Source organism: Carassius gibelio, chromosome B16, assembly GCF_023724105.1.
Source record: "Carassius gibelio isolate Cgi1373 ecotype wild population from Czech Republic chromosome B16, carGib1.2-hapl.c, whole genome shotgun sequence".
NCBI lineage: Eukaryota > Metazoa > Chordata > Actinopteri > Cypriniformes > Cyprinidae > Carassius > Carassius gibelio.
In genome coordinates, this window is record NC_068411.1 from 15,657,524 (window position 1) to 15,684,263 (window position 26,740).

The 26,740-nt window shown below is 36.6% G+C and overlaps 2 protein-coding genes and 1 long non-coding RNA gene across 6 annotated transcripts; 2 read left to right on the forward strand and 1 right to left on the reverse strand.

Moving 5' to 3' along the window:
- Window positions 1-882: 882 nt before the first annotated feature.
- Window positions 883-21,495, forward strand: LOC127974523 (ubiquitin carboxyl-terminal hydrolase 5). 3 transcript variants are annotated; one of them, XM_052577859.1, is made up of 21 exons: window positions 883-1,169; window positions 1,626-1,754; window positions 3,196-3,262; window positions 3,364-3,491; window positions 3,622-3,767; window positions 3,901-4,085; window positions 4,161-4,255; window positions 4,330-4,523; window positions 5,066-5,137; window positions 5,752-5,842; window positions 5,999-6,124; window positions 6,211-6,364; window positions 6,451-6,625; window positions 6,711-6,799; window positions 6,936-7,064; window positions 8,090-8,233; window positions 8,325-8,467; window positions 8,863-9,013; window positions 9,112-9,196; window positions 9,292-10,255; window positions 10,532-10,643. In XM_052577859.1, the coding sequence occupies exons 1-20, from the start codon at window positions 1,062-1,064 to the stop codon at window positions 9,383-9,385; spliced, it is 2,505 nt and encodes an 834-aa protein (XP_052433819.1). In that variant the 5' UTR covers window positions 883-1,061; the 3' UTR covers window positions 9,386-10,255; window positions 10,532-10,643. The 3 variants fall into 3 exon arrangements, with proteins under 3 accessions (XP_052433819.1, XP_052433818.1, XP_052433817.1); XM_052577858.1 differs by lacking the exon at window positions 10,532-10,643 and adding an exon at window positions 21,384-21,495 and having other exon boundaries at window positions 886-1,169; window positions 6,936-7,121; XM_052577857.1 differs by having other exon boundaries at window positions 886-1,169; window positions 6,936-7,121.
- LOC127974526 (uncharacterized) lies at window positions 12,594-23,653 on the reverse strand. The gene is made up of 2 exons (XR_008157308.1): window positions 23,523-23,653; window positions 12,594-12,707 (listed from the first exon to the last, which is right to left on the reverse strand). It is a non-coding gene; the product is annotated as an uncharacterized LOC127974526 (long non-coding RNA).
- On the forward strand, window positions 14,302-21,495 carry LOC127974525 (ubiquitin carboxyl-terminal hydrolase 5-like). Of its 2 annotated transcripts, none has more exons than XM_052577860.1 (14): window positions 14,302-15,419; window positions 16,010-16,081; window positions 16,652-16,742; window positions 16,901-17,026; window positions 17,113-17,266; window positions 17,353-17,527; window positions 17,614-17,702; window positions 17,839-18,024; window positions 19,003-19,146; window positions 19,238-19,380; window positions 19,773-19,923; window positions 20,022-20,106; window positions 20,202-21,107; window positions 21,384-21,495. In XM_052577860.1, exons 1-13 carry the CDS (start codon window positions 15,250-15,252, stop codon window positions 20,293-20,295), a joined length of 1,680 nt encoding a protein of 559 aa, XP_052433820.1. In that variant the 5' UTR covers window positions 14,302-15,249; the 3' UTR covers window positions 20,296-21,107; window positions 21,384-21,495. The 2 variants fall into 2 exon arrangements, with proteins under 2 accessions (XP_052433820.1, XP_052433821.1); XM_052577861.1 differs by having other exon boundaries at window positions 17,839-17,967.
- Window positions 23,654-26,740: the final 3,087 nt, after the last annotated feature.

The window sequence follows — 26,740 nt, forward strand, 5'->3', positions numbered from 1 at the left end:
TTAAATTATTTTAAATCAAAATTTTCATGTAAATTTCACACCAAGATATAACTATAACAGTTTTAATTATCGTTCTTCTAATTCTATGAGAATACACGACGATATTATTGGAATTACTTTTAGAACGATTCGCTTCCAGCTGATAAACAACAAAATCACTTGCAGCCAATCAGAATCCACCAGACTTTAAAGAGCTCGAGCATTTAAAGTGGCAGGCTTTTAATAAACAAACAAGACGTTTTTGGTGTGAACAGGTTTTTTTTAAGGTTTGTATTAGCTTGTTGTAATTAGTTTATATAAAAAAGATAATATGATATCTCCTCATTTAGTTAGAAGTAACGTTTGTGTTACTAGGAATATTTAAAGTATTAGAATTACTTCAATTGTTTTGTTTAAATTGTAGTATAGGCTAAATCTATTAGGTTAAATCCAATTACAGGATAACCAGTAATCATCTACACTTAACCCAAAAGCAACACAATCCATATATTTGATACATCACATTTATCCTGGATGCAAACGGTCTCAAAACTTTTTGCGCACATTTACACTCCCAGCCGCATGAGGCCAGTGTTATTATTTGCTTGAGGTAAAATTTCCGCTTTCTCATTTTGACAACTGTCATGGCTTCCATTTTACCGTAATGCAGAAAATACATGAGACTCGATAAAGGTTTATTTCTTTTCAGTTGTGAACTGCTAAAGAAAGTATTTTTTATGCCGGGATTGCTATACTGCATTAAACGATTATTTAACTCTTGCATGGAAGGCATTAAGCTAAGGCTCATAATAATATGTTATGTTTAAATTAAATGGGGATTGTAAAAATTTAATGCGCGCTTTTTTTGTCGCTTTACGGTCAAACACTTACTGCTGTGATGCGTGCGCTGAGAGTAAGCAGCGCCCCTGGCCTCGAATGAAACACACTGGATCAGCAGCAGCTTTTCATTGAGAGCAAACTGGGAGAAAAAGGAGGCTGTCAAACACTTCAAGCGGACTGTATCTCAGGAGCGGGGGCTTAAAAACTCAAGCGTGTGAAGGCCAATCGTGTTTAGCCAGATAATGACGGAGGTTAGCGAGATATTGATGTCGGTTCTGTCTACGATTCGGGTTCCGAGGCCCGGAGATCGTGTTCACAAAGACGAGTGCGCCTTCTCATTCTCCAGCCCGGTGAGTTCAGCTGTAGCATGCGACTGCACAGTCATCGCGCACTTTCGGCATTTATTTTTATGGTTTTTATTTGCGTAAGGTGGTTGTTTTGCTTTCGCCTTGTCAGGAGCTGCGATATTTGCTAACTAGCGCTCAATGAGTTCACAAGTTTGCACTGTTTTCCTTCATAATGTCAAGCCGAGTCATCATCGTAATTTTGACTCTGCTCTCATTGGTCACATCTTGACTAAACCACTAATTTCCTTTGATTTATATGCTACCAGTTTATGTATACTACTTTAGCTAGCTGTGAGCTAGTTTTAACGCTAACATGCGCTTGTAGCTGCAGTTTCTTTCCTGGATGAGTCTGTGTGCATCGGTAACTCTTATCATGCGCATGAGACGGCCACAGCTTCACTGAACCCATGGTACTGACCAACAGTATTTCATTCAAACAATTATTTCCTTTTGTTTCAGGAGAGTGAGGGAGGCTTGTATGTCTGCATGAACAGCTTTCTCGGCTTTGGAAGCAAGTATGTCGAAAGACACTACGCCAAAACCGGTCAGAGAGCTTACCTGCACATCACCCGGACCCGGAAAACACAGGTAAGCTCGTGACACATCATTCTGTGCTTTTATAAATAATAATCATGCATGGTTTAAGTAAACATTCGTAGTGATTTGAAGTCTTCATTCAGATAAAATGATGGGCGTCTAACAGGTTTCCTGGACACTCTCTGTCTTTCATTGGACAGACACACAGATAATCCCATTGCCTTGCTGTGTCAGGTTGGGTGGGACAAACCGCAATGTTTAAGTTCAACAGAGTTGGGTACTGGAAGTAAAAATCTTTTATCCATTTATTTTCTCCATAAAGAAATCGGTTTTTAAGATATTTTTTAAAACATTAAAGCCTGACCTTTTGTGAGCAAAAATGTTATTAATCGTTATATGCTTTTGTTGAAGCGATCAGCCCAGACTATTTCAACTGATATTTTAAAGGGTTCAAAAATTATGTGTTGAAATAACACCTCATTTTTCAAATACTGTTTGTAGTTTATACATAATACTTTATTTTAGGTCCTCTATGCTCTGCGTCTCTCAAACGCGTGTTTTCTACAAAGTCCCTCCTTCCGACAAGCGCAGTCTGCTCTGATTGGCCAACTGACCCAGTGCATTGTGATTGGCCGAACACCGCAAGCACTCGTTGGAAATGTAACCGTAAATGATTATGTCAGTACTTTCCCAGCCAATGTGCAAAACAACTGATGTGCGGCTTTGTTGGATAGTGGAGACAGAGGAAACTGTTTCTTGAGATTTTGTAGTAACACAACTGCCTGTATAATATGGCAAAAACGCATCACAACTGTAAGGAGAAAGAGAAGCGTTTGAGTGAAATCGCCTCAATATTAGTGCACAAAGCTAGCATGCTTAAAAAACAACAACGAATTCAGTGACGATCTGCTGCGTGAGATCACGTGAGGCACTCCCTCTGGCACGATAATCTTAATAATATCTTGCAATGTATGATGTGCCATGATGTTCAAATCTTGTAGTGTATTCATGTTTAATATTTGAGGGAAGATGATCTGCAAAGATTCTCCTCATGTGTGTGCTGCAACCAGATTTCAAAATCGGTTATGATTTAAAAAATCCTGTAGTGTGTACTTCTCAGCATCATATACAGGACTTCTCTAACCATATCTGGCAAGCTCACGTTCATCTGGCTCCACTTTTTTTGAGTGCCACACCCACATATCAAAATCTAATAAGCAACTTATGTATAGAACCAAAGATCAAGAACGTTTGTCTTTTGGTCCAAACTCTCTGGCACTCTATTGCATTTTTAGACTTTTTCTGCAAATCCGTATACACATGGCTTATTTATGTCTTTGCAGACTAATATGATAGAAAATGCTTGAACCTTAGAAGAAATGTTACATATGGTATTAAAGAAAATATTGTAACATATTACATCATGTAATTTCACTGCATTTAATATGCTGATTCATGGCAAATATATAGACTAACCTTGTCTGTGTATCAGAAGGAGGATGAAAACAATTCTGGATCAGGTGACCCTCCGAAAAAGAAGCCCACAAGACTAGCCATTGGTAAACACCTGCATACATTTTAGATTTCTCAGTTTTGTGTTGTGACTGTGTTTATATTATAAAATGTAAAATGCTGAAAAGTTTGCATGTGTTTCTTGCAGGGATCGAGGGAGGGTTTGATGTTGAGCAGGAGCAGTATGAGGAAGAGGTCAAGGTGGTTCTGTTCCCAGACCGACAGGAAGTGACATCAGAAGATCTAGCCTCCATGCCAGATGTTGTTCGGGAACGGGTGAGTAATTTTTTTTATTGCATTTGTCTAAAAATGAGTTTCCTCTGTTATATCATAGTCATAATTGAGTGCTTTGTACTTTATAACAGAGCATACTTTTATTGATTGGCTGTTTTGGTGTTTTTGGCAGGTGTCTTTGTCGATGGCGGGGCTGCAGGCAGCAGACTCAGTGTCACACACTTTGCAGGTGCAGCAGTGGGACGGAGAAGTGCGACAGGAGTCAAAACACGCAGCTGACCTTAAACAACTCGACAATGGGGTCAAAATCCCTCCGAGGTGCATACATGTTTGAATGGTGTAGACACATTTGATATGTACAGCTGAGCTCAGGAGAAAGTTTGAGTAAGTGATTCTTTACATTTACCCACCTTTCTTTCTTTCTTTCTTTCTTTCTTTTTCTTTCTTTCAGTGGCTGGAAGTGTGAGGTCTGTGACCTACAGGAAAACCTGTGGATGAATCTGACAGACGGAAAGATTTTTTGTGGGCGGAGATATTTTGATGGCTCAGGGGGGAATAACCATGCCCTCCTGTACTACCAGCAGAGTGGATACCCATTGGCTGTCAAACTGGGCACAATAACACCCGACGGAGCAGGTGGAGTTGTCACACAAAATCGAATTAAATCATACATATTCATGATTACCCTGTTTGATGTGTTTGTCTCTGCAGATGTCTATTCATATGACGAAGATGACATGGTTTTAGACCCTAAGCTTCCAGAACACCTTTCTCACTTTGGCATTGATATGATGACTATGGAAAAGGTACGGTCATCTGAAAAACCTCTTCTTTAACTGCTGAAGATGCTGTTTTTTTAGTCTTTGTCTCTCTTTGTTAGACGGAGAGAACCATGACTGAGCTGGAGATCGCAGTGAACCAGCGTGTGGGAGAGTGGGAGGTGATTCAGGAGTCCGGTACCACTCTGAGGCCCCTGTGGGGCCCGGGGCTCACCGGGATGAAGAACCTGGGAAACAGCTGCTACCTCAACTCCGTCATGCAAGTGCTCTTCACCATCCCAGACTTCCAGACCAAGTCAGTGCTTCTCACAATCTTTGTCAGCCTTTGTGTGGGTCTAGAGTTTTTATGGGGATTCAGCAATATTTCAGCCATGGATATAAAAACATATCTATAATAACTATAGTTTTTTTTATTTTTATAAATTATACAGAATTAAATTAGTCTAAAGGGAAAATGTTAGACAAGATCTGTGCTACAAATAAATGCTTTTTTGGGGGGTTTTGCTTTTTATTCATTGAAGGGAATTAATAAAAAATAAATATTAACCAGAAAATAAGAATAAATGTTTCCTGAGCACCAAATAAACATATTAGAATGATTTCTGAACGATCATGTGACACTGACATGAGCAATGGCTGCTGAACACTCAAATTAGTTGTAATATTTCATAATATTACTTTATTCAGATAAATGCAGCCTAAGTGAGCATAAGAGACTTTCAATAACATTAAAAATAAAATTTATGTTTGAATGGCGTGTGTATGGATGTTTTGTGTATTTTTATGTTAAAATAAATTCTCTAAATGCATCATTTCCCCTCTCTCATTGATACTCAGATACGTTTCCAACATCGAAAAGATCTTTAATGAGGCGCCCAGTGACCCTACCCAGGATTTTAAGACTCAAGTGTGAGTACCTGTCCCAGAAACTCTAGTAAACTTTAGTCTAAAAGAGATTGTACACCCCTGAAATGTTGCTCTATTTAGTAGCTTTCAAATCACACTTCCATGTATTGCTTGGCAAGTCATTTTGGTTAAATAATACATGGGTCATTTCTAATCACTGGTGTTAAATACATCTTGGTGCCCTGTGTTTAAATAAACAAAAATTATGCTTTGTTTCTCACAAAACCCTTTCATGACTTAAGCAAACCTGGAATATAGAGCAGTACAAGATTTGTGAAACACTTTTCAGTGTTCATGAACAGTGTCATGTTTCACAGCAGAAAGAGTCTCAAACAGGTTTAAAACAACAAAATAGAGAGTGACAAAATGAAGACAGTTTTTTTCATTTCAGACTGAACATTACTTTAGTCCTCATGTTCCTGCAGGGGCTTCAGTAATATCATCTATCCAGCAGGGGTCACCATACATCAATTCTCCCGGTTACCTGGAAGAAAAAAAGAGAAAGAGATCTGATTATCTGCTTTGATTGAATCATCGAGCTTAAACAATATAGTGATTTTTTTAAAGTAACCAAAATTTGTATCTTTCTACCCTTCATTTCCACTTTTTAAAATCAGAGCAAAGCTGGGTTATGGCCTTCTTTCTGGAGAGTACTCTAAGCCGGCCCCTGACCCCGGAGATGACCCCAGTACCTCCACTGAACCCAGGGTATGTACACACACACTGGGTCTCATACATGAAATTTGTGTTTAAATCATTCATTAATAGATTTTGTACAGAATGTGACCTTTTTTTGCAAGAAAATCCAGAAATGCATTCTGCTTGTTCAGGAAAAGCCATTTATAAATGACTTTCTTTGTACAGGGAGACCAGGTTGGCATAGCACCTTGCATGTTCAAAGCTCTGGTGGGACGAGGCCACCCTGAGTTCTCTACCAATCGGCAACAGGATGCGCAGGAGTTTCTTCTTCACTTTATAAATATGGTGGAGGTAATGATGATGATTTTGATGCTGTCTCTGTTTTACACTATTTACTTTTGCCTTCACTCATTTTATAATTTATTCATGTTTCCCAGAGGAACTGTCGTTCAGGTATGAATCCCTCAGAAGCTTTCCGCTTCCTAGTGGAGGAGAAGATCGTATGCCAGCAGTCACAAAAGGCCAAATATACCCAGCGAGTGGACTACATGGTCCAGCTGCCTGTTCCCATGGACCAGGCCACTAATATGGGTTAGACACTCATAGCATGCTTCTGTGTATCCAATCTGTTTTATCCTTCCTCTCATTTATCATCATCTTCTCTTTCTGTTTATCAGAGGAGCTACAAGAAGCAGAGCGTTGCAGAGAGGAGGCGGAGTCATCTGGAGCCCCTCCCCCTGCCGCACCACGTGCTCAGATCCCATTTGCTGTCTGTTTGGCTGCTCTTAGCGAACCGGAAACTCTCACAGATTTCTGGAGCTCTGCAGTACAAGCCAAAACCACTGCCACAAAGTAATACTAATATTCATTTAATTCTCAGTTAGTCTTTGGTTTTCTTCTGTGTGTAATAGTGTATTTATATCTCTTTGTCTCTTAGGATCACTCGCTTTGCTTCATTTCCTGACCATCTTGTCATCCAAATTAAGAAATTCACCTTTGGCCTCGATTGGGTTCCTAAAAAACTAGGTGAATTAAATATTTTTGGCCGTTTGAGAATGTGGTGTTCCTTTTGCACAGATAATTACATCCTTTTAAACTGATTTATTAATGCGTTGACAGCCCTTGTCTGAATATTAATTTACTCTTGGAATGATTTCAATAGATGTGAGCATTGACGTTCCTGACACGCTGGATCTGAGCTCGCTCCGTGCTATGGGACAGCAGCCAGGGGAGGAGCTTCTGCCAGAGGTGGCTCCACCTCCTCTCATGACCCCTGATGTGGAGGTTAAAGGTATCCTGGGTTCCCAGGGCAACGAGGAGGACGACTCCCTCTACTCCCCACTGCTGTGTCAGTCTGTCTTTTCTCCTCTTTCCCACTGCATCTGTCTGTCACTTAAGCTCGTCTTTCTTTTTCCTTTGCTTTCTTCTTTGTTTACGGTGTCTATTTTAATTTTATTATTCATTTAATTTTAAATCTTTGTTTGCTCGCTATATAAATGATATCTCATACAGCCTTAGTTAGTCTTAATATTTAGTTTTCAGTTGAATGTTATTTATTTTGGATTTAAAGGAATAGTTGATCGAAAAATGATCTGATGAAGAAGGGAAGAAGGGAAATTTAGCTTTACAACACTTGCTCACCGGTGGATCCTCTGCAGTGAATGGGTGCCGTAAGGTGACCGTTCAAACATCTGATAAAAACATCACAATAATCCACACAACTCCAGTCTATCAATTAACATTTTATAGCATGAAAAACTGCATGTTTGTAAGAAAAAATACTTTAATTTTAAAACAAATAGATTTCCATGCTCCATAATGAAGCTTTCTCCAGTGAAAAATCATTTGCCAGCATATTTTGTTAGAACTGTTTTTAACCGTTTTCACTTTTAAATTGTGCTTGTCTTGTGGATATTTCTCTCCTGATTCAGATGAGATTACTGTTCACTGAAGAAAATGTCGTAACTTTTCACTTTATAAGATGGTAATTGATGGACTGAAGTCACGTTGTGGATTATTGTAGTGTTTTTATCGACTGTTTGAACTCATTTACTGCAGAGGATCCATCGGTGGGTGAGTGATGTAATGCTCAACTTCTCCAAATCTGTTCTGATGAAGAAATAAAATCCTCTTCATCCTGGGTGAACTGAGAGTGAGAATTTTCTGAAAATGTCAATTTTTGGGTTACCTCTTCCTTTAAGGATGGTTTTGATTTTTAGTTATTAATTGTCATTATTCATTCAGTGTAATAATTACTAGAAATGTTGGTATCAAAACATGTCTGTACAGCACTCTCTCTCTCTGTATGTCTCTCAGCTCCGGTGTTGGATGACTCCACAGTGTCTCAGCTGTGTGAGATGGGTTTTCCTCTGGAGGCCTGCAGGAAGGCCGTGTACTACACAGGCAACACTGGCATCGATGCTGCTATGAACTGGGTGATGGGACACATGGAAGACCCTGGTAAATTCACTCTTCAATGAGTGTCAGCTGTGAAGAGGAATTAAAGCAGAATGCAGATTTCCAGTAATATTCTCTCTGTGAACTTCTGCAGATTTCTCGGCACCTTTAGTGTATCCTGGATCAAGTTCTGCTCCTGGCACCACACCCACAGAGAGTCTACCTGAGGAACATCTAGCAACTATTATTTCTATGGGATTCAGCCGAGACCAGGCCACTCGTGCTCTCAGAGCTACGGTGAGACACGGCAACTGTCTTTCTCAACCCAGGGGATACAAAATGTTTTATTGATCCATAGACCTGCTACTAAAAGTGTATTGTCTCTCATTCTGCATGTAACCCAGCTGCTACATTGAATACATTTACATTACCTCAGTATAAAAAAAATCAACATTTATTTTAAAATTTTGACCAAGAAGTGGCATCACTGAGATTCTCTGGTTAAAGCATTAAAGTCACACAAATCATGGTCCTGAATTATGGGAACTGGTAGTAAAAATTAAAAAAATAAAAAAAATAAAGAGTGAAACATGTTATGGTTGATGATCTGTGCTTGCTTTCACGGGCCGTTTTATTAATTGATGACTTCTTTAAGAGGTTCAAATCCTATCTGTCAATTTCTGTATTTGTAGAATAATGTTCTGGAGCGAGCCGTGGATTGGATCTTCTCTCATCTGGATGATCTGGAGTCCATGGATGTGTCTGAAGGTGGGCGCTCAGAGGGAGGAAGTGAAGCCAGTCGCGAACCTCCTCCAGGACCGCGTGTCCGTGACGGACCAGGAAGTATGTGTTTCTGTGGTATTTATTAAATGGTAATTTTTGTAAACTGAATCATAAATATTTTGCTCTCTTCCCATCTTTCCCATTCTTTTTACCTGAAGAGTATGAGCTTTTTGCGTTCATCAGTCACATGGGAACGAGCACAATGTGTGGTCATTATGTCTGCCACATCAAGAAGGACCAACAGTGAGTGAAGTTCTCTATCCATGTCTCTCTCTATCATTATTCATATTCAGTATCTCAGTATTAATGTATTCATTGTCACTGTTTGCTTCTTTCAGGTGGGTAATCTTTAATGATCAGAAAGTTTGTGCCTCTGAGAAACCACCTAAGGACCTGGGCTACCTGTACTTTTACAGAAGAGTGGTTGAATAGAGTAAACTAGAATAGCATTTCCCTCTCTCTCACACACACACACACACACACACACACACACACTCCTCTGTATCTGATCTACTGAAACAGTAGGGCCAGACTCCTGCTTCTAAACTGACGCACCATTTAATAAGTCAAAGCACTTCTCAGTCAAATATATTCACTACCAAGAGAATTGTAATGAAGGCAGAAGGGGAAAAAATGAGATGTAAGATGTGAAGATTAGTGTTCTTACTCAAAACGCCTTGTTGTACAACGCCTTACCACACACACACACACACACACACTCTAGTCTCTTTCGTGCCTCCCCCTGATTGGATAGTGGCTATTGTGACATCATCGCTTTTAGAGCTAAGCTCCTCCTTCCTTTGTGTTTCAGAATGTTCTTGCAAATGTTTAATGGCAAGTAAATGTCACTAAATCACAAAAAAAAAAAAAAAAAAAACGGTCAAACGTTATAAATTGGATTTTTAAATGTAAAAAAAATATGAATGCAAAAGGTGTTGTGCAGTTTCACTTTTCCCCTTGTTTTGTTCTCCTTTTTTTTTTTGGAGGGGGGGGGGGGGGATAATTCCTTTTGCTTTAAATAATAAAAAAGTGGCTTCTGCTTTTGACTCTGTGTATTAATTATGTGTGTGTATTAAGGAACTTTCTGCCTAATGCAGTGTCAGCATTAATAAACATGTTTATTACAGAAAGTAACGTGAATGCACTTTCAATACTGAAAGTGGAAAGAGTAAAAAAGTATTGATAAATGTAAAAACATGAAACTCTTCTAAGTGTATAAAGAACACGGATGAGATTTGGTCATTTATCTGGTAAACAGCGTGAGGTTAAAGTTTCATGATGTTTGACTGCTGATGAGATTTGGTGAGTGAATTTGTTTAGTGGCCAAACTTCTGTTTTTGTTATAAATGTTTATTAATGTGCAAATGCTGACATCGAATAGTTATTTTTATTAATTTATTTGTATTATTCGTTATTGTGACCCTATTTATAACTTTATTCTTAAATCTAACCCTATGTGAAGGATTTCCCAGAGTGAAGTGCACGTGAGAGGCGTTTTCTGCCCTACATTGGTTGTTTCTCTCCAAACAACAGTTTTTGCTTTCTTCCGCTCTCAGCTCATTTCAGTTTCTTGTTCAGGTTCAGGTTTTGGTGTCGACTGGTTTCCCGCACACGATAGTTTTTACCAGTTGGACTAAATGCGCAGAACTTGCCTCAAACTTTATCAACAAACATAAAACAGCATCCAAACGTGAGTATGAAAAGAAGAGCGTTCAGCTGTGAAAATACATCACTTGCATAAGCGATTGTTTCTTAAATAAAAACACAGAAAATCGAGATAGAAATATGAGTTCCAGCAGAATGATTTATTTTTGCTGCTCGAGGTATTTAACAACACAAAGAAGAAGTTCTTTAATGATCAGTCTGAAGCCATGATACACGTTTTATCTTTTCGTTAACTTTATTGCCTTCTAAATATTAAATAGGCCTATGTATGCTAATTAAATATATCTATCGATTTTTTTTATTTATTTAAAATTGCCATTGTTAAGAGTTGGAAGTAAACGACAAATACATATTTTTAGATTATAATACTTTATAATCACATGATTTTTGCAGGATTTATGAAAATGTGTCATCCTTTAATGACTGTAATATGTATATTATTGCATATTCAAACAGAAATGTTCATTTGCACTAAAAATAGGGAATCTTGCGTATATATATATATATATATATATATATATATATATATAAATATATATATATATATGCATTAGAAGTACATTAAAGCTTTGATTAAAAATTACAGTGAACATTTTCATTGTTCTTTAAGAATCTGTAGACTGCAATTTGGAGGCATTCTATATTTTACTGGTAGGTTTTTTTAGCTTAAAAGTCATTAAAACTTTTCATTCATTTCAGATTATTCGAATTCAATCAGTTGAAATGATGACTATTTCTAGACCAAATGAAACGAATGAAAACGAAACAAAATTACTTAAGCGAGTTGCGTTTGTGGCTCATAGTCACATGTTTTTTCCTGTTTGCTCTTTTTTTTCTTTGTAAAAGCATGAGCCTCTTTTTATGTACAAAAATAAAATTGTTGGGATTTTCTCACCGAAAATAAATCTTAATATAACTCCAGGCTTTTTATTTAAAAAGAAACTAATTTTCATGGACTATATTTTTTAGAAAAAGGAACAGAATGGCAATTTTCAAGATCCTCTTTTTTCATCTTGGTAAGCATAAATTCATAAAGTGCATTGTATTATTCTAAGCTGATATATACATTTTATTTGAAGCAGTCTATGATTACTTCACCTGCACAGCTTTCTTCGTCTTGCTGTGTTTAACCCTCCTTCTCTCCATCCTTCTCTCCATCAGCGCTGTGTATATGGTGTGGGAAATGTGATGTGTTTTATAAGCGAGTTGGGGAAGATGTTTCCATGAAGTGTGGAGTGGATCCAAACAGTGATATAGAATGGACATTGAACGGCGAGCTCATTTTAAGCATTAATGGCAGACGTGGGACTAGACGGAGGGGTATCAGACTCAGTTCTTCTTCATTCAGTCCATAAATTATTTGAATATGTAATTGTGTGAATAGTCACACTGTAAATTACTTTTATTTTTAAAGGTACTTCACATACTGCGAGTAAAGCAAGTTTAAATGGAGACACTTTGAAGGTTCCTAAACTGGAGACAAGTGACTCTGGAAACTATATCTGCAAGCAGTCAGAGAAACAATACGAAGTGTATGTTGTGTCAGGTCAGAGACGAAAGTAGTGCTCGTCATTTTTTTCTTTTTTATTTATTTTTATAATTATGCTATATTTTTTTATATTTTCACCCATTTCTCTTTCAGTCTTTGTGAAACCAGGCCCAGTGCTGCTGAAGTCTGGTGACGCAGAGCTGCACTGTGACATTACAGGAAACCCAAATACTAAAGTACAGTGGCTGAGACCCCCTAATGATGAAGAATATAAAGGAAAAAATCAAGTAATTCAACTGAAGTCTGTGACTTCAAAAGAAGAAGGCCTGTGGACGTGTAAAGTCAATGATGAGTTGAAGCTCAGTGTAACATTGACTGTTGTTGGTTAGTGTCCCTCAGTAGTTGTTCATCAGAACGAGTGTTTTTTTTATTACTATAATGCTTCATATTTCATGCTATCAGTGACATTTGTCTGGGTCTCCAACAGATCTCCAGAGCACAGATGTTAATGCCTCTACTGGGGACGACATAGAGCTGCCCTGTTCTCTTCCTCAGAGAGTATCTCAGCGTGTTGTGCGTGGGGGATGGAAGGCTGACCACCTCAAAGAAGTCTCTTTCCCAACCCTGACGAACACAAACGCAGGCTTACACTGGGACAGCATGGATTCATCAAGGGTCAACTTTACCACTGGGCAGCTCAGCACCAACTTTGATGTCACTTTGAGAAATGTGAATACTCTACACTGTTTTTAATAATCTAAAGAATGATTTTCCTCTTTACTAATATATATATATATATATATATATATATATATATATATATATATATATATATATATATATATATATATATATATATATATATATTTAATATTGGCAGTAATTTCCCCTCATATTCTCTCAGGTGCAGAAGAGTGATGAAGGGTTGTTTGTGTGTACAGTGGAGTTTGAGGGTGGAGTGATTCTGAGTGCTGAGATGACTTTGACAGTTGTGGACAAACCTTCAGGTAAAGCAAAACAACTCTGCACAGCTTAACAAGATCAGTCTCGGGATGCACACTTTTGATCAGAATCACATCATTTATAGGCAGATGTTAGAGATTAGTCAGTACTTTATATATACATATTGATATTGGAAATTTTGCTGCCTTGGAATTTAAAAGATTTTATCTGCATTCTGATTGTGAGATATTGAGCTTCAAATATTTTGCATTCCCTAATGCAAAAGTGATATGGGGAACAGATCACTTTCACACATGAAAATGACAGCAGACCCTAAATGTATTATAATTTAAAAGCACAATATCAAAATCCTCTCAAATTTGTAAACATTGTGGCAAATGTGTTGCTATTTAGTTAATTTAGGTGATGAATCACAGCATTCTAAATTGCACTCACAGTTGCAGACAATTAAAATGGATTAAAAAAGGAAACCAAACTGGTCCAGAAATCTCTTAGTGCAGTCAGTCGTTAAATGGAAAGTGGTGATAAGAGGAAAATTCAGCAGGGGATTGTGAGAAAAGGTGGAAATGTTTTGGCAACAGCACGCAAAGGAAATTTCAGCATACAAAGAAATCAAGCAAGCCACTAGTTCCTTTTTTTTAGGCTTATTAAACTCATTTTTATATTAAATGACTGTTTCAATGTGGTCAGCAGCTGAGTTCTTGTCAAATAGGTGGAGGCCTTTCATATAATCCTCAGTCTGAAGTCGCTAAGCTAGTAGAGGAGATACTGGGAATGGCCAGTTCTTCCATTCATTGCATTGCAGATGCTTTAGAACCTGCACTGCTCAAACTGAAGGAGTTAAAGCGATGGTAAGAAGGAAATTATACATTTAATGTATTAGCCTTTTTTGTAACTTGACATTAGTTACTTTAATTTATGGACATGGAAAAAAATACACATCTGATTCAATAAACATGTTTGCACTCTTTAATATTTTCTGCATGTGAATATAGTGTGGATGATGCTGGAGCCAGTCCATCTGTCGCATCTTCTCCTGTATCATCTCAGGACATCTCCCTGTGTCCTCAAGATAAGCCTTCTCCCTCACAAGACACAGGGTTTGCAGAAAGTGTAGCCCCTGAGGACGACATTGAGTCTCTTGAAAAAAAAAAGCTTTATTTGCAAATAAAGTTGCTGGAAAATCAAAATGAATATTATGCACTGAAACTGAAAAAAACTAAGAACAGTCAATGATTGTCAGTGTTGTGGAGTAACTATTTACATGTAACGGAATCACGTAATTGGGTTTATACATATGCTTTTTTTTTAAGGTTAACTATTAGATGCCTGAGTTTCCTGTCATAGCTATGCAAAGATTTGATTTCATTCAACAATATCATATCTATTAAAACATTTCTTGTCATGGTTTTAAATCTCTATTTAACCTCAGAATGATGTCAAAATAAAAAAGTGCTAAAGTCTGTTTTTGTGAAAGATAAATTACAAAAAATATTATAATCCTATTTTAAATGATGTAGAATTCTGAAAGTCTGACAGTAACAGTTGTTGAGTACAACTGTTAGGTTGAGCCTGCCTGAAAATAAAAAAAATGATTATCAATTGAAAACATTCATTGAAATTTAGAAAATTAATCAAAAAGTAATCAAATGTAATCAGTTACATTAAAGTAAGTGAAATAGCTACATGTTACATTTTAAATAGGGTAACCTTAAATGTGTTAGCTATAACATTTCCAAAGTCACCTTCCGAACACTGATGATTGTACATGTTTTTGCAAATAAAATGGTATGATGACAAATTAATGTGTTACTTGTCTACAAGTTTTGCTTACCCAAAATGTAAGTTAGTAAAGCAGTCTCTCATTGACTCTCTCCCTGAAACACTTTGTAAAGTTTGCTCAGTGGCAGTGAAAAATGCACTCATTGAAGTAAATCGGTGTCTTGTCTACAGTTCAGTCAAGTACAGTACCTGTTATAATTAAGATGCTGTTCTCCCTGTGGTCTTCTTTAAGAGGTATAAGGATGAAAGAACCTGAGATACTTTGATCTCCTGAGAAACAGACAATACAAACATACACAGGCATCTTTCTTTCTTTCTTTCTTTCTTTTTCTTTCTTTCAGTGGCTGGAAGTGCGAGGTCTGTGACCTACAGCAAAATCTGTGGATGAATCTGAGAGATGGAAAGATTTTTTGTGGGCGGAGATATTTTAATGGCTCAGGGGGGAATAATCATGCCCTCCTGTACTACCAGTAGAGTGGGGCTCACCGGGATGAAGAACCTGGGAAACAGCTGCAACCTCAACTCCATCATGCAAGTGCTCTTCACCATCCCAGACTTCCAGACCAAGTCAGTGCTTCTCACAATCTTTGTCAGCCTTTGTGTGGGTCTAGAGTTTTTATGATGATTCAGCAATATTTCAGCCATGGATATAAAAACATATCTATAATAACTATAGATCAAAGACGTTTTAAAAAAAAAAAAAAAAATTATACAGAATTAAATTAGTCTAAAGGGAAAATGTTAGACAATATTTCTGCTTCAAATAAATGCTTTTTTTGGGAGTTTTGCTTTTTATTCATTTAAAGGAATTAATTAGAAATAAATATTAACCAGAACATAAGAATAAATGTTTCTTGAGCACCAAATCAACATATTAGAATGATTTCTGAATGATCATGTGACTTTTACAAATTTACAAATTTTCACTGACACACAAATTAGTTGTAAGATTTCATAATATTACTTTATTCAGATAAATGCAGCCTAAGTGAGCATAAGAGACTTTCAATAACATTAAAAATAAAATTTATGTTTGAATGGCGTTGTACATGTGTATGGATGTTTTGTGTGATTTTTTTATGTTTATACAGAATTATTGCTGCTGAAATAAATTCTCTAAATGCATAATTTCCTCTCTCTCTCTCATTGATATTTAGATACGTTTCCAACATCGAAAAGATCTTTAATGAGGCGCCCAGTGACCCTACCCAGGATTTTAAGACTCAAGTGTAAGTACCTGTCCCAGAAACTCTAGTAAACTTTAGTCTAAAAGAGATTGTTCACCGCTGAAATGTTGCTCTCTTCAGTAGCTTTCAAATCACACTTCCATGTATTGCTTGGCAAGTCATTTTGGTTAAATAATACATGGGTCATTTCTAATCACTGGTGTCAAATACATCTTAATGCCCTGTGTTTAAATATACAAAATGATGGTTTGTTTCTCACACAACCCTTGCACGACTTAAGAAAACCTGGAATATAGAGCAGTACAAGCTTTATGAACAGTGTCATGTTTCACAGCAGAAAGAGTCTCATCCAGGTTTAAAACAACATGAGAGTGACAAAATGAAGACAGTTTTTTCATTTCAGGCTGAACTCTTTAGTCCTCATGTTCCTGCAGGGGCTTCAGTAATATCATATATCCAGCAGGGGTCACCATACATCAATTCTCCCAGTTACCTGGAAGAAAAAAAGAGAAAGAAAACTGATTATCTGCTTTGATTGAATCATAGAGCTCAAACACTGTAATGATTTTATAAAGTAAAAAAAAAATGTTCATTTCCACTCTTTGAAACCAGAGCAAAGCTGGGTTATGGCCTTCTTTCTGGAGAGTACTCTAAGCCGGCCCCTGACCCCGGAGATGACCCCAGTACCTCCACTGAACCCAGGGTATGTACACACACACTGGGTCTTATACATGAAATGTGTGTTTAAATCATTTATTAATAGATTTTGTACAGAATGTGACCTTTTTTTTTGCAAGAAAATCCAGAAATGCATTCTGCTTGTTCAGGAAAAGCCATTTATAAATGACTTTCTTTGTACAGGGAGACCAGGTTGGCATAGCACCTCGCATGTTCAAAGCTCTGGTGGGACGAGGCCACCCTGAGTTCTCTACCAATCGGCAACAGGATGCGCAGGAGTTTCTTCTTCACTTTATAAATATGGTGGAGGTAATGATGATGATTTTGATGCTGTCTCTGTTTTACACTACTTACTTTTGCCTACACTCATTTTATAATTTATTCATGTTTCCCAGAGGAACTGTCGTTCAGGCATGAATCCCTCAGAAGCTTTCCGCTTCCTAGTGGAGGAGAAGATCGTATGCCAGCAGTCACAAAAGGCCAAATATACCCAGCGAGTGGACTACATGGTCCAGCTGCCTGTTCCCATGGACCAGGCCACTAATATGGGTTAGACACTCATAGCATGCTTCTGTGTATCCAATCTGTTTTATCCTTCCTCTCATTTATCATCATCTTCTCTTTCTGTTTATCAGAGGAGCTACAAGAAGCAGAGCGTTGCAGAGAGGAGGCGGAGTCATCTGGAGCCCCTCCCCCTGCCGCACCACGTGCTCAGATCCCATTTGCTGTCTGTTTGGCTGCTCTTAGCGAACCGGAAACTCTCACAGATTTCTGGAGCTCTGCAGTACAAGCCAAAACCACTGCCACAAAGTAATACTAATATTCATTTAATTCTCAGTTTAGTCTTTGGTTTCCTTCTGTGTGTAATAGTGTATTTATATCTCTTTGTCTCTTAGGATCACTCGCTTTGCTTCATTTCCTGACCATCTTGTCATCCAAATTAAGAAATTCACTTTTGGCCTCGATTGGGTTCCTAAAAAACTAGGTGAATTAAATATTTTTGGCCGTTTGAGAATGTGGTGTTCCTTTTGCACAGATAATTACATCCTTTTAAACTGATTTATTAATGCGTTGACAGCCCTTGTCTGAATATTAATTTACTCTTGGAATGATTTCAATAGATGTGAGCATTGACGTTCCTGACACGCTGGATCTGAGCTCGCTCCGTGCTATGGGACAGCAGCCAGGGGAGGAGCTTCTGCCAGAGGTGGCTCCACCTCCTCTCATGACCCCTGATGTGGAGGTTAAAGGTATCCTGGGTTCCCAGGGCAACGAGGAGGACGACTCCCTCTACTCCCCACTGCTGTGTCAGTCTGTCTTTTCTCCTCTTTCCCACTGCATCTGTCTGTCACTTAAGCTCGTCTTTCTTTTTCCTTTGCTTTCTTCTTTGTTTACGGTGTCTATTTTAATTTTATTCTTCATTTAATTTTAAATCTTTGTTTGCTCTATGTATAAATGATATCTCATACAGCCTTAGTTAGTCTTAATATTTAGCTTTCAGTTAAATGTTATTTATTTTGAATTTAAAGGAATAGTTTACCTAAAAATGATCTGATGAAGAAGGGAAATTCAGCTTTACAACACTTGCTCACCGGTGGATCCTCTGCAGTGAATGGGTGCCGTCAGAGGGACAGTTCAAACATCTGATAAAAACATCACAATAATCCACACAACTCCAGTCTATCAATTAACATTTTATAGCATGAAAAGCTGCATGTTTGTAAGAAAAAAGACCTTCATTAAGGCATTAATTTAATTTAAAAACAAATAGATTTCCATGCTCCATAATGAAGCTTTCTCCAGTGAAAAATCATTTGCCAGCATATTTTGTTAGAACTGTTTTTAACCGTTTTCACTTTAAAATTGTGCTTGTCTTGTGCATATTTCTCTCCTGATTCAGATGAGATTATTTTTCACTGAAGAAAATGTCGTAACTTTTCACTTTATAAGATGGTAATTGATGGACTGAAGTCACGTTGTGGATTATTGTAGTGTTTTTAGCGACTGTTTGAACTCATTTACTGCAGAGGATCCATCGGTGGACAAGTGATGTAATGCTCAACTTCTCCAAATCAGTTCTGATGAAGAAATAAAATCCTCTTCATCCTGGGTGAACTGAGAGTGAGAATTTTCTGAAAATGTCAATTTTTGGGTTACCTCTTCCTTTAAGGATGGTTTTGATTTTTAGTTATTAATTGTCATTATTCATTCAGTGTAATAATTACTAGAAGTGTTTGTATAAAAACATGTCTGTACAGCACTCTCTCTCTCTGTATGTCTCTCAGCTCCGGTGTTGGATGACTCCACAGTGTCTCAGCTGTGTGAGATGGGTTTTCCTCTGGAGGCCTGCAGGAAGGCCGTGTACTACACAGGCAACACTGGCATCGATGCTGCTATGAACTGGGTGATGGGACACATGGAAGACCCTGGTAAATTCACTCTTCAATGAGTGTCAGCTGTGAAGAGGAATTAAAGCAGAATGCAGATTTCCAGTAATATTCTCTCTGTGAACTTCTGCAGATTTCTCGGCACCTTTAGTGTATCCTGGATCAAGTTCTGCTCCTGGCACCACACCCACAGAGAGTCTACCTAAGGAACATCTAGCAACTATTATTTCTATGGGATTCAGCCGAGACCAGGCCACTCGCGCTCTCAGAGCTACGGTGAGACACGGCAACTGTCTCTCTCAACCCACGGGATACAAAATGTTTTATTGATCCATAGACCTGCTACTAAAAGTGTATTGTATCTGCATGTAACCCAGCTGCTACATTGAATACATTTACATTACCTCAGTATAAAAAAAAATGCAACATTTATTTTAAAATTGTGACCAAGAAGTGGCATCACTGAGATTCTCTGGTTAAAGCATTAAAGTCACACAAATCATGGTCCTGAATTATGGGAACTGGTAGTAAAAATTAAAAAAAATAAAATAAATAAAGAGTGAAACATGTTATGGTTGTTGATCTGTGCTTGCTTTCACGGGCCGTTTTGTTAATTGATGACTTCTTTAAGAGGTTTAAATCCTATCTGTCAATTTCTGTATTTGTAGAATAATGTTCTGGAGCGAGCCGTGGATTGGATCTTCTCTCATCTGGATGATCTGGAGTCCATGGATGTGTCTGAAGGTGGGCGCTCAGAGGGAGGAAGTGAAGCCAGTCGCGAACCTCCTCCAGGACCGCGTGTCCGTGACGGACCAGGAAGTATGTGTTTCTGTGGTATTTATTAAATGGTGATTTTTGTAAACTGAATCATAAATATTTTGCTCTCTTCCCATCTTTCCCATTCTTTTTACCTGAAGAGTATGAGCTTTTTGCGTTCATCAGTCACATGGGAACGAGCACAATGTGTGGTCATTATGTCTGCCACATCAAGAAGGACCAACAGTGAGTGAAGTTCTCTATCCATGTCTCTCTCTATCATTATTCATATTCAGTATCTCAGTATTAATGTATTCATTGTCGCTCTTTGCTTCTTTCAGGTGGGTAATCTTTAATGATCAGAAAGTTTGTGCCTCTGAGAAACCACCTAAGGACCTGGGCTACCTGTACTTTTACAGAAGAGTGGTTGAATAGAGTAAACTAGAATAGCGTTTCCCTCTCACACACACGCACACACACACTCCTCTGTATCTGATCTACTGAAACAGTAGGGCCAGACTCCTGCTTCTAAACTGACGCACCATTTAATAAGTCAAAGCACTTCTCAGTCAAATATATTCACTACCAAGAGAACTGTAATGAAGACAGAAGGGGAAAAATGAGATGTAAGATGTGAAGATTCGTGTTCTTACTCAAAACGCCTTGTTGTTCAACGCCTTACCACACACACACACACACTCTCTTTAGTCTCTTTCGTGCCTCCCCCTGATTGGATAGTGGCTATTGTGACATCATCGCTTTTAGAGCTAAGCTCCTCCTTCCTTTGTGTTTCAGAATGTTTTTGCAAATGTTTAATGGCAAGTAAATGTCACTAAATCACAAAAAAAAAAAAAAAACGGTCAAACGTTATAAATTGGATTTTTAAATGTAAAAAAAAATATGAATGCAAAAGGTGTTGTGCAGTTTCACTTTTCCCCTTGTTTTGTTCTCCTTTTTTTGGGGGGGGGGGGGGGGGATAATTCCTTTTGCTTTAAAATAATAAAAAAGTGGCTTCTGCTTTTGACTCTGTGTATTAATTATGTGTGTGTATTAAGGAACTTTCTGCCTAATGCAGTGTCAGCATTAATAAACATGTTTATTACAGAAAGTAACGTGAATGCACTGGCAATACTGAAAGTGGAAAGAGTAAAAAAGTATTGATAAATGTAAAAACATGAAACTCTTCATTTATCTGGTAAACAGCGTGAGGTTAAAGTTTCATGATGTTTGACTGCTGATGAGATTTGGTGAGTGAATTTGTTTAGTGGCCAAACTTCTGTTGGTGTTATAAATGTTTATTAATGTGCAAATGCTGACATCGAATAGTTATTTTTATTAATTTATTTGTATTATTCGTTATTGTGACCCTATTTATAACTTTATTCTTAAATCTAACCCTATGTGAAGGATTTCCCAGAGTGAAGTGCATGTGAGAGGCGTTTTCTGCCCTACATTGGTTGTTTCTCTCCAAACAACAGTTTTTGCTTTCTTCCGCTCTCAGCTCATTTCAGTTTCTTGTGCAGGTTCAGGTTTTGGTGTCGACTGGTTTCCCGCACACGATAGTTTTTACCAGTTGGACTAAATGCGCAGAACTTGCCTCAAACTTTATCAACAAACATAAAACAGCATCCAAACGTGAGTATGAAAAGAAGAGCGTTCAGCTGTGAAAATACATCACTTGCATAAGCGATTGTTTCTTAAATAAAAACGGAGAAAATCGAGATAGAAATATGAGTTCCAGCAGAATGATTTATTTTTGCTGCTCGAGGTATTTAACAACACAAAGAAGAAGTTCTTTAATGATCAGTCTGAAGCCATGATACACGTTTTATCTTTTCGTTAACTTTATTGCCTTCTAAATATTAAATAGGCCTATGTATGCTAATTACATATCTTTCGATTTTTTTATTTATTTAAAATTGCCATTGTTAAGAGTTGGAAGTAAACGACAAATACATATTTTTAGATTATAATACTTTATAATCACATGATTTTTGCAGGATTTATGAAAATGTGTCATCCTTTAATGACTGTAATATGTATATTATTGCATATTCAAATAGAAATGTTCATTTGCACTAAAAATAGGGAATCTTGCGTGAATATATATGCATTAGAAGTACATTAAAGCTTTGATTAAAAATTACAGTAAACATTTTCATTGTTTTTTAAGAATCTGTAGACTGCAATTTGGAGGCATTCAATATTTTGCTGGTAGTTTTTTTTTTTTTTACTTAAAAGTCATTTAAAATTTTCATTTATTTCAGATTATTCGAATTCAATCAGTTGTAATTATGAATATTTCTAGATTTCTAGACGAAACGAATGAAAACGAAACAAAATTACTTAAGCGAGTTGCGTTTGTGGCTCATAGTCACATGTTTTTTCCTGTTTGCTCTTTTTTTCTTTGTAAAAGCATGAGCCTCTTTTTACTTTTTACTTTGTACAAAAATAAAATTGTTGGGATTTTTTCACCGAAAATAAATCTTAATATAACTCCAGGCTTTTTATTTAAAAATAAACTAATTTTCATGGACTATATTTTTTTAGAAAAAGGAACAGAATGGCAATTTTCAAGATCCTCTTTTTTCTTCTTGGTAAGCATAAATTCATAAAGTGCATTGTATTATTCTAAGCTGTAATCTACATTTTGTTTGAAGCAGTCTATGATTACTTCACCTGTACAGCTTTCTTCGTCTTGCTGTGTTTAACCCTCCTTCTCTCCATCAGCGCTGTGTATATGGTGTGGGAAATGTGATGTGTTTTATAAGCGAGTCGGGGAAGATGTTTTCATGAAGTGTGGAGTGGATCCAAACAGTGATATAGAATGGACATTTAACGGCCTGCTCATTTTAAGCATTAATGGCAAAAGTGGGATGAGACGGAAGGGTATCAGACTCAGTTCTTCTCCATTCAGTCCATAAATGATTTGAATATGTAATTGTGTGAATAGTCACACTGTAAATTACTTTTATTTTTAAAGGTACTTCACATACTGCGAGTAAAGCAAGTTTAAATGGAGACACTTTGAAGGTTCCTAAACTGGAGACAAGAGACTCTGGAAACTATTTCTGCAAGCAGTCAGGGAAACAACAGGAAGTGCGTGTTGTGTCAGGTCAGAGACGAAAGTAGTGCTCTTCATTTTTTAAATGTTTGTACTTATTTATTTTTTATAATTATTTTATTTCTCATATTTACTCCCATTTCTCTTTCAGTCTTTGTGAAACCAGGCCCAGTGCTGCTGAAGTCTGGTGATGCAGAGCTGCACTGTGACATTACAGGAAACCCAAATACTAAAGTACAGTGGCTGAGACCCCCTAATGATGAAGAATATAAAGAAAAAAATCAAGTAATTCAACTGAAGTCTGTGACTTCAAAAGAAGAAGGCCTGTGGACGTGTAAAGTCAATGATGAGTTGAAGCTCAGTGTAACATTGACTGTTGTTGGTTAGTGTCCCTCAGTAGTTGTTCATCAGAACGAGTGTTTTTTTTATTACTATAATGCTTCATATTTCATGCTATCAGTGACATTTGTCTGGGTCTCCAACAGATCTCCAGAGCACAAATGTTAATGCCTCTACTGGGGACGACATAGAGCTGCCCTGTTCTCTTCCTCAGAGAGTATCTCAGCGTGTTGTGCGTGGGGGATGGAAGGCTGACCACCTCAAAGAAGTCTCTTTCCCAACCCTGACGAACACAAACACAGGCTTACACTGGGACAGCAAGGATTTATCAAGGGTCAACTTTACCATTGGGCAGCTCAGCACCAACTTTGATGTCACTTTGAAAAATGTAAATACTCTACACTGTTTTTAATAATCTAAAGAATGATTTTCCTGTTTAATAATAATAATAATAATAATAATAATAATATATATATATATATATATATATATATATATATATATATATATATATATATATATATATATATATATATATATATATATATATATATATATATATTTTAATGTTGGCAGTAATTTCCCCTCATATTCTCTCAGGTGCAGAAGAGTGATGAAGGGTTGTTTGTGTGTACAGTGGAGTTTGAGGGTGGAGTGATTCTAAGGGCTAAGATGACTTTGACGGTTGTCGAAAAAAAACTTTCAGGTAAAACAAAACAACTCTGCACAGTTTAACAAGATCAGTCTCAGGATGCACACTTTTTTATCAGAATCATTTATTGGCAGATGTTAGAAATTAGTCAGTACTGTATCTATACATATTGATATTGGACATTGTGTATGCTCATTTACCTTATATTTACATTACATTTAATTATGTTAGCTGTCATCTAACTCTCACTTAAAGATAATGTTTAAAATAATAAATATATTTTTTCATACTTTACATGAACATATTATATGCCTAAATTGTTATAAGTGAAACTATTTATTAGATCTTTTGTGTCATTTTTAATTTGACAAAATAGACATTTATCGGTTATCAGCCATAACATGAAAACAAGTAATGGTATCTGTCAGAATTTTCACTAAACCCAGATTCAGTCTCTGTTATAATGATTTCTGAACAGTTGTAAAGGGGTCCACTGAAAGGAAAGAGAAACCACCTCCAATTATGGAATCCTTGAGCAAGAAAGTGTATGGTCTAAAGCTGTGGATCTGGATTGCTGTAGGAGCCAGTTCTCTGATTCTGATCGCACTTATCGTCGTGATTGGAGTTGTTCAAAGAAGGAACAAACGGATGAAGGTGAGCGAAGGCAAGCAAGCAAGTGAGAAAGGAAGTGGCTCATTTAAATTTTTTTTTTTCTTTTTTTTTTTTTTTTACATAGAAGAGGGTGAGGAAGCTGAGATCCATGCGGCAGCCTCTCACAGAAAACAACTACTGTCAGTGCAACAGGTATTTCCTCCAATTCCATTCCTCTGTGTAATACAGTGATACTAGTTGCAGTCAGTCTGAAGTTTGTACAAAAAAATCTAAATGTTAAACCAAAATAAGGTATCTAATGTTGTATTGCATTATATATTCTATTATAATTAATATAATAAAGATATTTAATTAATAAGTTGTGCTATGTCATTTTGAGGACATCAGGACTCAATTTCTTTAAAAAAGTAAAAGTAATAGGCAAAAAACAATAGATTTTTTAAATCACCAATATATTTTTAGTCTTCAAGATTTGTTTTAATTTGTTTTCATACCAAACTGTGTATAAAGATGATTATCAACTATGTTTTAACTGAAAGATTCAATATACACATTTTCTTTCTGCAAAATGTGTGCAAAAATGACAATAAACTGGTTTTCTCATTACATACAGTGTATCTATATAAATCTAATTTGCATATCAATGTATTTTGGGGACAATATGTAATGAAAAAAGAAGTGTAATAATGGGAGCAATAATTGACAAAATTTTCATGATAATATATAATATTTCGGTAACACTTTAGAAGAATGGTCCATTAGTTAATGTTAGTTAACTACTTTAGTTAACATGATCTAAGCAAGAACAATCCTACTACAGCATTTATTAATCTTAGTTGATGTTAATTTCAACATTTACTAATGCATTATTCAAAACAAAAGTTGTGCTCATTAACATTAGTTAATGCACTGTGAATTAGCATGAACTAACAATGAATAACTGTATTTTCATTAAATAACATTAACAAAGATGAATAAATACAGTAATAAATGTATTGTTCATTGTTTGTTCGTGTTAATTAATAAATTATCTAACATTAACTAATGGATCATTATTCTAAAGGGTTACCAATATTTCATAGACTACTGATTATATATTATTTCTTTCCCTATTCATTTGTCTCCCAAAATGCTTAATAAACATGTTTTTAGTCCCGGTGTCCTCATCTGAGGACATGCATGAAATCAACATCCTCTTTCGTAACAGAAAGTCATATTTTGATTTGAAACCATTTCCCTGATATGTTAATTTATCACAATTAAAACATTTGACAGATTTAAATGATAATTACAAAATATTATCATATTTCCAATAGAGTGTAACTAAATAAATTTCTGACATTTTTGAAGACCAAGAAGAGGGAGTGGTTATGGTGAAACCATGGTGACATTTTTCAGTATTGGTCAGTGTTGAATATTGAAATGTTTGTGGTTGTTTCCATATTTTTTATCCCTTTGCCTTTTTAATACTGTACATTGGAATGCAGCATTGCATTTTTTGAGTTGTAAGATTTTTTTTTCAGTTTTCGACAGAATACAGGTGTTTGCACCATATTGTATATTTACTGGTAATGTCAAAATGGATACAGCTTGGGATTTTATATTTACACAGTCCATATTTCTTATGTATTCTGGGGGCACAACATTTTTTTATTTCCTAATTGGTAGTTAACAGTTCACATAAATTTAAGCATAAAGCATAAATGCACTACAGTAACTGCTACTGCTTCACAGAAGTCTTACAGCAGTTGTTTTTGTAGCACTGAGAAAGAAGTGGAGTTTGGAGTGCAAGCGAGGCCACTTCCAGTTCCCAGGCAACACCGCAACCCACGTACACGTACAGCAGGCCCAAAGCATACCAGCTGAGAGGAGCAGAGCGCAAGACAACAACAAAAAAACCTTGCCATGCTGGCCTGTGGTTTTAAATGTGCTTCTTGCTTAATGATGTCAAATAAGACATGCACTTATCAAGATTTGTTTTAGAAATGGGCAATGATTATCTAGTGTTTACTGTACATTTAAATTACATTACTGTACATCGCAGAGTCTATAAAATGTTTTTACTATTGTACTATTTGAATGACAAGAATGTTGAATGTTTTTTTTCTTTTCAAATAAAATTTGTATATTATTTTAACATGCTCCTGCATGTGTGGCTGCTGTGCGTGTGTGGATTTCCCCACATTTTAATGAGCAGAAACTGGTGCAGCTGG